General features: G+C 46.9%; 1 protein-coding gene across 1 annotated transcript; it reads right to left on the bottom strand.

Moving 5' to 3' along the window:
• Positions 1-7,500: 7,500 nt before the first annotated feature.
• LOC142004019 (olfactory receptor 6N1-like) lies at positions 7,501-8,454 on the bottom strand. The gene has a single exon (XM_074981439.1). It carries the CDS (start codon positions 8,452-8,454, stop codon positions 7,501-7,503), a length of 954 nt encoding a protein of 317 aa, XP_074837540.1.
• Between the last annotated feature and the right edge of the window lie 2,036 nt (positions 8,455-10,490).

Below are 10,490 nucleotides of genomic sequence, written 5' to 3'. Positions count from 1 at the left end.
AGGAACGGTGTCCTTAGCCTCTGTTTGTTTGGAGATGGACAGCAGGAGAGCTCACTTGATCGTTACCTGTTTGGTCCACTCCCTCTGGGGCGACTGGTATTGGCCACTGTCGGCAGACAGGATACTGGGCTGGATGGACCTTTGGTCTAACCAGTATGGGCATTCTTATGTTCTTATCCATCTACTGAGATGGCCGGAGGTCAGAAATCAGAGAAACTGAGAACATGATGGGTGTGCTGTGGGCTGAGATTTCCTGGAGCACCTCATCCTTCCTCTGCACAGCGATGCTTGTGAGTGAGCCAGTTGTATAATGGAGGCAAGAGCACTCATTGTTAGGGGATATTGTGAAGGACAAAAGAATAAATGGATTCAAAAAAGGATTAGATAAGTGCATCAAGGATAGGACCATCAATGCCTATTAGTCAGGATGATCAGAGACACAACTTCATGCTGCTAGTGTCCCTAAGGCTATGTCTACACTACACGATAAACGCGAATGTAAGACAGGTATCTCGATTTTATGTCACTGTCTTCACTATAAATACCATTAGCTTGATTTAGGGAGCACTAAGATCGATATCCTAACATCCTAACATCCTAACATTGCTGAAAGTGGCTGGGTGTGGAGCCAAGTTCAAATTTAAAAGTTTGAGTGAAGGCTAGTGTGGAAGCACCATGTTTTGCAACTCAATTTCTTTGCCTCCAGAGGTGTTCTGTATGTATCCCACAATGACCCACAGTCCTCTGCTCTGGCTGCCTCTATCTCTGCTGCTCTCCAGGTATACGGGAATTAGGTAACAGGAGGCCCACGATGACTAGCCTGCAGGGTCATGCTTGTATGAGAGGCTCAGAAACATCTTTCTTTGATGTCAGTGCCGTGAATACATCTACCCATTACGAACAGCCCCAACACAGAGTTCATGGTTCTGTCTCTACCTCTGCAAGCTGAGCACTTGGAATATTTTTCTGTGCTGGTACCAGGCCCTGTCCCACCACACCACCTGGCAGCTAGGCTGTTGGAGGGCTCATGCTTGTATTGACAGGCTGAGAAACTTCTTTTCTGTGGTTCACATTTGTGCAGGGGCAGTTCCTCCCCTCCACAGGCACCATGCAGTCGGGGTCTTTCCCGCACCCAACCGCATCACTTGGCTAGCCCCCGACCCAATAGAAGGAAGTGCCTCCTGTTCAGTGTGGACCACGCTGCCAGGCAGCATCATGTCCTGGCTTGTACACGGTGAGGGCTCCAAGGGCAGGAAAGATTTTCAGGGGCTTGCTGCTACCCAGGAGAAGTGTCCCCCAGGGGCTATGGTTTTCACGAGCTTGCTGCTGCCAGGGGGAAGTCTCCCATGGTGACAATGATTTTGGGGATCTTGTTGCCATGTGGGAGGACCACATCAACTGGCTCTCTGGCCACAGACCCCACATTCCCCCTAAGGCAATGGGTGGGGGGTTGGCCCCTGCGCAGTCAATTGGGGCTGACTCCCGTCCTCCATCTGAACAACACTGAAGGGACCTTGTCAGTCTTCATCCCCTGATCCACCCAACCCCCGCCAATGGAACAAGGGGGTCCAGCTGCCTAACAAACAATCAGGGCTGGCCCCCACCTGAGCAATGCTGCTTGTTGAAATTTGGCGAGCCCCCTTCCCCACGTTGGACAACTCTGTGTAGCGAAGTGGGAAGCCAAAAATCTTTTTCCTAACCTTTCCTATCCTTCTCTTTCTTCAAGCTTTGGCCCCCTTCACATGTGAAAAGTGGCTGGAGGGTCAGTTCAGAAGACACAGATTCCTGGGTGATGCCAGAGCATAGAAGCGTTCATGTGTGTGTAAATTTGGTGAGCCCCATCTCTCATGTTGGGCACCTCTGTGTACCCATAGAATCCTAGGGCTGGAAGGGACCTCAGGAGGTCATCTAGTCCAGCCCCCTGCTTCAAGCAGGATCAATCCCCAAGTAATGAACTGGGAAGACAAAAATCTGCCTCATACATTCTCTTTTTTCCAAACCTTTACTATCCTACCTTTTCTTCAAGCTTTGCATTGTTCCTGTCTTATTTCCAGGGACCATGTTTCTGTAATCAATGGAGGGGGGAGAGTGGCTCCCTGGGGGTAGGAGGGGCCAAAGGAGAGAGGGCTTCACAAACCAGAGGCTAATGACCAGCTGGGAGCTGCAAAGAGAGGTGTTAGCCTGGGAGAGGGGAACCCCAGCTGAACCAGGTGAGAGCTTTGGAAAGTGTTTGTCTCCTGGGTTGGTTGTTTGAATTTCAGTTACTGACTGATCTCAGTAACTTGTCAGTGAGTTTGGGTGCTGGGCTGATTGTTTGAATTTGAATTTCAGTTTGCTAAGCTGATTGTATGAATTTGAATCTGAATTTGAATTTCAGTTTGCTAGGCTGATTGTCTGTGTGGATTTGAATCTGAATTTGAATTTGTCTGCTAAGCTGATTTGTGTGAATTTGAATTTGTTTGCTAAGTTGATTGTGTGAATTTGAATCTGAATTTGAATTTCAGTTTGCTAAGCTGATTGTCTGTGTGGATTTGAATCTGAATTTTTGAATCTGAATTTGAATTTCAGTTTGCTAAGCTGATTGTATGAATTTGAATCTGAATTTCAGTTACTGTGGCAGTTAGCCTGTGTGTGAGTGATTGAGCCCCTACTTCTCTGACTCACTGGGGTAAGAGGGACCAAAGGAGAGATGGCTTCACAAACTAGAGGCTAGTAACCAGCAGGAGCATGACCAGCTGTGAGCTGCAAACAAAGGTCTTCTAACCAGGGAGTTTGCCTGGGAGAGAATGTGACCCCCCCCCCCGCCCCTTCCCAGGTGAGAGCTATCGAGTGTGTGTGTCTCCTGGGCTGTTTGTTTGAACTTGAATGTCAATTCCTGCTTGATCTCAGTTGTTTGTGGGTGAGTTTGGGTGCTGGGCTGGTTGGTTGAATTTGAATTTCAATTGCTGATTGAGCTGTTCCCGTGGCAGTTCATGTGTGTAAGAGATTGAGCCCCTCTCCCTCTGACTAACGGGGGTAAGAGGGACCAAAGGTGAGAAGGCTTCACAAGCCAAAGGCTAGTGACCAGTGGGAGCCTGGGCACTTTGAAGTACTGGCTGGCTAGCCGCGGCTACACACAAGCTGGCACCTCAAAGTTGCCATGGGGGAGAATTAGCTTAATGAAACAGCAACGAAGCGTCCTGAGGCACCTTATAGACTAACAGAAAAGTTTTGAGCATGAGCTTTCGTGAGCACAGACTCACTTTATCAGATGCTGGTCTTGGATTTCCCTGCAGATTTCCAAGACCAGCATCTGATAAAGTGAGTCTGTGCTCACGAAAGCTCATGCTCAAAACTTTTCTGTTAGTCTATAAGGTGCCACAGGACCCTTCGTTGCTGTTATAGATCCAGACTAACATGGCTACCTCTCCAATAGCTTAATGAAGTGCTGCATATGCACCGCAGCACTTCATTAGTAATCTCCCGACACCCTAATTACCAGGCCCCCTTTGAAGCTGGGAGCTAGTGTAGACACAGCCTCTGAGAGGCCACCTGAACCAGTGAGGGGCTGTGTCACACCTTCCCTGCAAACCTGAGTACCTTACAATGGTTGCTGTTGTGGCTTCCAGCCTGGGTCGCTCACTTTCAGGCTGCTAGCAGGCAGGCCACACCCTGGGTCTCTGTGCACAGCCAGCCCCAGCAACACCCTAGTTACACTGGTTTCTGTCAGCCCCGAGTGCCACTTGCAAGGTAAACACAACAGACTCCAAAGCCGTGTCTACACTCGCCCCAAACTTCGAAATGGCCATGCAAATGGCCATTTCAAAGTTTACTAATGAAGCACTGAAATACATATTCAGCGCCTCATTAGCATGCGGGCGGCCGCGGCACTTCGAAATTGATGCACTCATCCAGACGGGGCTCCTTTTCGAAAGGACCCCCGGCTACTGCGAAGTCCCCTTATTTCTGTGAGCAGATGGGAATAAGGGGACTTTGAAGTAGCCGGGGGTCCTTTCGAAAAGGAGCCCTGTCTGGACGAGCCGCGCAGCTGCAAGCTGTGCCAATTTCGAAGTCCTGCGGCCGCCCACATGCTAATGAGGTGCTGAATATGTATTTCAGCGCTTCATTAGTAAACTTCGAAATGGTCATTTGCATGGCCATTTTGAAGTTTGGGGCACGTGTAGACATAGCCCAGGTCTCAGATTTTCCCCCACAACCATGTATTCTATACTGGTCAGCCCTTTTGTGGAGAGTCTGATTAGATTAGCTCCATTGTCCATCTAAAGGAGATCAATATACAGCAGTTTATCACTTTAAATGCCGCTATCGAAACAGTTTACAAAACTGGCTCAGTTTTGATTAAAGAATAAAAAGTGAGTTTATTTAACTATAAAGAGACAAAAAAGAGTGAGCAAAGTTAAAGTCACACAGTTACAATTGAAATAAGGATAAAATGCTTTCTGAACTTAACAAACTACACTTGTTTCAAGCTGAAATGCCGACCAACATTTCCCAGTAACACTGAGAGTAGATCCCAACCTGACAATTTAGTCAGCAAAGTCCATATCGTGTGTGTGTGTGTGTGTGTGTGTGTGTGTGTGTGTGTGAAAGATAGAGATGTATAGGGAGCACTAACTTGTGGTATTTAGTCCTTCAGAGTGTGTGTGTGTGTGTGTGAAAGAGAGAGATGTACAGGGAGGACTAAACTTGTGGTGTTTAGTCCTTCAGCTTTATAGTTTAGTTGCTCTCTGAAATACATTTCCTGGAGAGTTACTGCTGGACGAAGTTTAGTTCACTTGTGATAATAGACTCAAGGAATCTAGTGATGAGAAACTCCATGTTGTTGTCTGTTAAAATGCAGATTTGCTTATCTCCGCATTGCTGTTTCAAGGATCTTGTTTATTATGCATATATAAATTGAGATAAATATGCATTCAGTTACTTAAGATAAGCTGGTGTGACCAGTTCTGTGTAATTAGGGCAATGAGGATTTGAACATGTGCCACCAACGTAACTTATAACTTTACACAAAATGTCATTACATGCATATTACTGACCAACAAGTTATTAGTTTTCAAGTAACTCACAAACCATATTGCATACACAGGTTGTTACAACAGTGTGTGAATACACAGTGCCTTTGGTCACAATAATAAAGAAATGAAAACTATCTGAAAAAGGGGTAAGATAAAAGAAAAAAACAGGCCTGCTCTAAGTTGCTGCTCCCCTGCTAGCATACAGTTCTGTCCCCTCCCTAGTCTGGACCTAACTGACTTTGCTCTGCTGAGCAGCTTTTTATATACAGGGCTGCTCCAAAAAGCTTCCCTCTGATTGGCTCCCTAGGAGTCTTTTCCTAATTGACTGGGGTGCTGTACAAACTCCCTCCAATCTGCTTTAATCCCTTCTCTGTAGCCATACCATCACACCTTAATACATGCAAACAGAAATTCTGTCTGGTGGAAAGCTCAGCCAATTTAATTCCCAGAGTTTTTAATGCTTAAGTCAGTGAAGGGGAGCCTTGTTGGGAAGCAGGGTAGGAGAATGGAGGTGGGCAGGAGTGCAGAGGCTGATGGAGAAAGTTTCTCCATTAGCAGCTGTGCATGAGCCCTAAGATGATGGCTCTACTGTGAGATGAAACTAAACAAAAAAGTGTAGCTCATTCAGATTTATATGCACTTTCTGCCCCCAATCATGTTTACATATATCCAGCCCTGACCAGTCTGGTTGATGTGTGCCTGGTCCTTCACCATCAAGCAGATTTCCATGTACTGTTTGCATCTTGCACTGACCGTTGTATTTTTTCCCCATGCACAAGCACCTAGACTTAATAGCATCTTTACTCACATTTCCACAAGTTCATTTTTAAATCCCAAAGCTAACTTCTCACACTTCTGCATCTGATTGAGTTTTCAGCCATTGCCTTGCAAGTATACGCTTGTGGGTTGCCCGTATTTTGAAATATTTTATTATCAATCAAATTTAGTTTTAAGAGTTAGAAAATACACTTGCAGCCGTTCTGCCCTAGGGAAGCATTTCTACAAGTAGGGAAAAAGAAGGCTGGTGAGCTAGTGAGGGGTCTTTGCCCCCAGGGACCCTTTTACTGAATTCAGCGTATTTGGCTTTGACCGGAGAAAGGAAAGTCAAGTGTGAAGGGGGAGAAGGTGATGAGGGGAAGACAGAAGAGAGGAAAGGAGGGGAAGGGTGAAGTAGCACAATGGGCAGAGGAGTGAGGGATGGGGAATGAAGAGGAGGCAGTGGGACAAAAAGAAGTGTTTGCTTTGTAGCTTTGTAAATGGGTGACTGGAGAAAACACTGGGGTGGGGTGAGGTAGGGAGGGACACTACAGGAGTAGGTCATGTCTGCACCTGCTGAGGAGGTAAACCACACATGCACCAGAACAGGGGGGTCATCAGTGTTGGGGATAAGGAAGAAAGGACAGTCTGCAGAGCACTTTGGCTTGATTCTTTGGGGCCAGATGACGACATCGGTGTGGCAAGCGAGGTGATGAGAATGGCCGGGGGTATGGCCATGTGGCACTGGCACAAGGGCAGCTGACAGACCTGCTGGGCCTGGGAGAAGATAGGTGGGGGCTGGCTCTGCACCCCTGGAAGGAGGGGGCCATGGGCAGAATGAGCAGGCAGCGAGCTTCCCCCAGCCAATGCCCAGAATGTGCCGTTCGGGGTCTGGTGGTGATTTAAAGAGTTTGGGGCACCAGCTGCGGAGCCCTTTTAAACTGGCAAGCCCCAGACCAGCTCCCTTTGCCCCCCACTCCCTGACTGGCAGAAATAACTGTGCAAAGTGTAGGGCTACAGCGAATGGGCCTCTTGGTGCTGAGTTATTTCAAGCCTGGCTGGAAGTGAAGCGGTGGGAAGTGTAGAAAGGTGGATCGGAGGTCACTGGGTGTAGAGCTGGAGGCTGTGAACAGAAGGCTGCAGCTTGCTGGAGGCCTGATGTTGGTTCCAAAGTAGCAGAGAATTTTATACTCTGCATCCATCTGAAACGTAGCTGCTAGCACTGCATCTTGGCAAGCTGGAATGGGAGAAAGCCTATCCCATGGCCTTGCTCTGGACTGGCTGAAGGAAGGCAGGAAATAAGGACCTGTCCTGGGGCAGACCCTCCCTTTCCCATCCCCTATCTCCTGGTGCCTGGGGCTGCTAGAGAGATGGGGAAAACAAGATCACAATAAACAATTGGAGAAAAGTGCAGACAATTGGACGGCAAAAAGAAGAAAAACGTTAAAAAGTTACAAAGAAGGTGACAGGCACAAAGGGGCCAAAATGTAGAGGAAATAAAGTTGAATGTAAAGAAGTAACACGTTTTAAAATGTCACCTGCGAGACAGAGGTCAGGTGCCCATTCACTCCAGTGAGCAATCAGAACTGAGAGTACAGTCCAGGGCCCAGCCAGATTGTAAATGGGAAAGAAAACCACATACGTAGACCACATGCAAAACCACTCATTGCACATTCCCACATAAAAGCGGCTGGATCATGTCTCTGAAGGAGAACAGTTCATACAGGACTCAAGGTTGTCCACTGCTCTTGATGACTCCTTTGTGCGGGATTTTCCTTTTTATTGCATTCAGTATTTCTTTGTTCCGTAAACTGTAGATGACTGGATTGACTAAAGGAGTCACAACTGCATAAATCACAGCAAATGCCCTGTCATAATCCAAGGAATAGCTTTTCTTTAATCGTACATACATGAATATAACACTCCCAAAAAATAACAGAACCACAGTCAGGTGAGTGGCACAGGTGGAAAATGCCTTTTTTCGCCCCTCAGCTGTGTGTATTTTCAATATGGCTTTTATAATCTTTATGTATGAGACCATAATGAACAAAAAAGTCACAAGGCTTGTAAAGAGACAGATTATAAAGTCTACTAGGACATTGATGGAGGTGTCTGTGCAGGCCAAGCTCAGCAGAGGGGGGAAGTCACAGAAGATATGCTGGATCTCACTGGGGCCACAGAAAGGCAGTTTGGAGACCAGGAGTACCTCAATGACAGGACACATGAAGCCACAAATCCAACAGCCAGCAGCCAGCTGAGTGCACATTTTGGGGGTCATGATGGCAGGATAGCGCAGTGAGTTACAGATTGCTAAGTACCTGTCATAAGCCATTACTGTCAACAGGAAGCATTCAGTGGCTCCTAGGGAATGGAAGAAATAAGTTTGTAAGAGGCACCCAGAAAAGGAAATGCTTTTCCTCTCACTGAGTAAGTTTGAAAGCATTTTGGGGGTGGTAACTGCTGTATAACAGATTTCTAGGAAAGATAAAATGCTGATAAAAAAGTACATGGGGGTGTGAAGTCGAGCATCTGACCTGATGACTGTGAAAACCACTACGTTCCCAAAGATAGTGAAGATGTAGATGAGAAGCAGCAGGAGAAAGAGGAGAGTGTTGAGGCCCTGAAGGTTTGGGAAGCCCATGATTATGAAATCAGTGACACTACTCCAGTTGGTGGTTCCCATACTGCCAATGGATGATTCTGCAAGCAGAGATGTTTGAAGCTCCACCACAATAAATGTCCCCTCAGATGATGGATCAATGAAGTAAAATGCTAAAAGTAACCCAAAGAAATCATTAGTACTTGGCTGATTGAGGTCTGAGTCCACAAACATCCCATCACCCTCCTCGCCGTCTTGCTCTTCCATGACACTTTAAGCTAACCTTGGCCATAAATGGAGCTTCATGATTCAGAGACCGATGGATTTGAAGACAGGAGGGACCATTGTGATCATCACGTCTGACCTCCTGAATAACACAGCCCACAGAAGTAGATCTTCCCCATGCTAAGAACTTCAAAGCGACCATAGAAGCACCCACAGCAGCCATCACCCTCTCCACGTGCATCCCTCCACAACAAGGAATCCCAACCTCTCCCCATGTCCTCAGACAGAGATCTCTTCAGTTCCTCTGCCGTGGAGAGGCCGGAACAGGAAACCTGGCATTCCGTCCCCACCTCCAGAAACAGGGAGCCTGTTACAGCCACCCACCCTCCACAGATAGGAATCACAGCAGAATGGTCCTCTAAGATGACCTGGCTCAGGCACCTCCGGGAAGGATTCATGGCTGAGAATGGAAGCAAAGAGCTTGATAATCAGGAGTTACCTCCTGTGAGGGTTGGGGTATGTGGCCCCACTTTTCTCACTGGCATTTCCTATTGTCTAGATAAGCAGATCTCAACCTTTCCAGATTGCTTCTAGGAATCTGATTAGTTGCAGAGTAAGACGGCTAACTCTCTATCTTCACAAGACTAAAGAGCAGTCCTGTTGCACTTTAAAGACTAACAAAATCATTTATTAGGTGATGACCTGTAGACGTGGGTCTGCCCTATGAAATCTCATCATCTAAGAAGTTATTTTGTTAGTCTTTAAAGTGCTACAGGACTGCTTTTTTTGGTTTGTGATGGGTCTGATTAGTTTTTCATACTCCGTGTTTCATCTCACTTAAAAACTACTTGCTTACAAAATCATACAAAAGCATCAGAGCAAAACATTAATGGAAAAACAGGTGACTTTCTCATTTTATCTGTACTAGACTTTAATTTGTACCAGCTCTTCTGGTGCTTTTTTTTTTTTTTGTAGCCTCTTTTAAGGCTAGGCAAATACCTAGATGAGTTGATGCACCCCCTGGAAGGACTCTTTGTATGCCCAGGGGTATGCATACCCCGGGTTGAGAACCAGGAAGGTCCCCACACAGCGCGCTGGCTTCTGTGAATTCCAGTCTTAGCAGCTTGCTCTCCCCATGCATTGTCAGGAGGGCCAGTATGCCGAGCTTGGAGCTGTGGATGCTAATGAGTGGCAGGACATTTTCAGAAACTGCTCGCTCTTTCTCCAAATCGCTTTCCAAAACTCACCTCTTCCCTAATGAATATGTCAAACTGTGTCCTGAGCCTGGATGGGCAAGTGGAGAGATGTGATCACTCCTGTCACTGTCTTTGAACCAGGCATCTTCTGTTGAATATTTCTTATTTCCCTACCCTCTCACATCTCTCATCCTTACAGACTGCAAGCTGCCAAGCATGCAAGTAGGCTGTGAACGCTTTGGGGCAGAGATTGTCATCATAGAATCCTAAGGCTGGAAGGGACCTCAGGAGGTCATCAAGACCAGCCTCCTGCCCAAAGCAGGATCAACCCCAACTAAATCATCCCAACCAGGGCTCTGTCAAGCCAGGAATTAAAAACCTTGAGGGATGGAGATTCCACCACTTCTCTAGGTAACACATTCCAGTGCGTCACCACCCTCCTGGTGAAATAGTTTTTTTCCTAATATCCAACCTGCACCCCCGCTCTGTAAGTTCACACCACTGCTCCTTGTTTTGCCATCTGTTATCACTGACTGAGAACAGTCTCTCTCCAACCTCTTTAGAGCCCCCTTTCAGGAAGTTGAAGGCTGCTATCAAATTGTCCCTCAGGGTTCTCTTCTGCAAGCTAAATAAACCCAAACCTCTCAGTCTCTCCTCACAGGTCATGTGTTCCGGCCCCTTAATCATTTTCATTGTCCT

This window comes from Carettochelys insculpta, chromosome 30, assembly GCF_033958435.1.
Source record: "Carettochelys insculpta isolate YL-2023 chromosome 30, ASM3395843v1, whole genome shotgun sequence".
NCBI classification, from domain to species: domain Eukaryota; kingdom Metazoa; phylum Chordata; order Testudines; family Carettochelyidae; genus Carettochelys; species Carettochelys insculpta.
The sequence above is the reverse complement of the archived record's forward strand: the minus strand, read 5'-3'. Positions and strand labels throughout refer to the sequence as shown.

Excerpts from the sequence above, each read along its gene's own strand:
- LOC142004019 (XM_074981439.1), bottom strand. The coding sequence starts at position 8,454 with ATGGGAACCACCAACTGGAGTAGTGTCACTGATTTCATAATCATGGGC.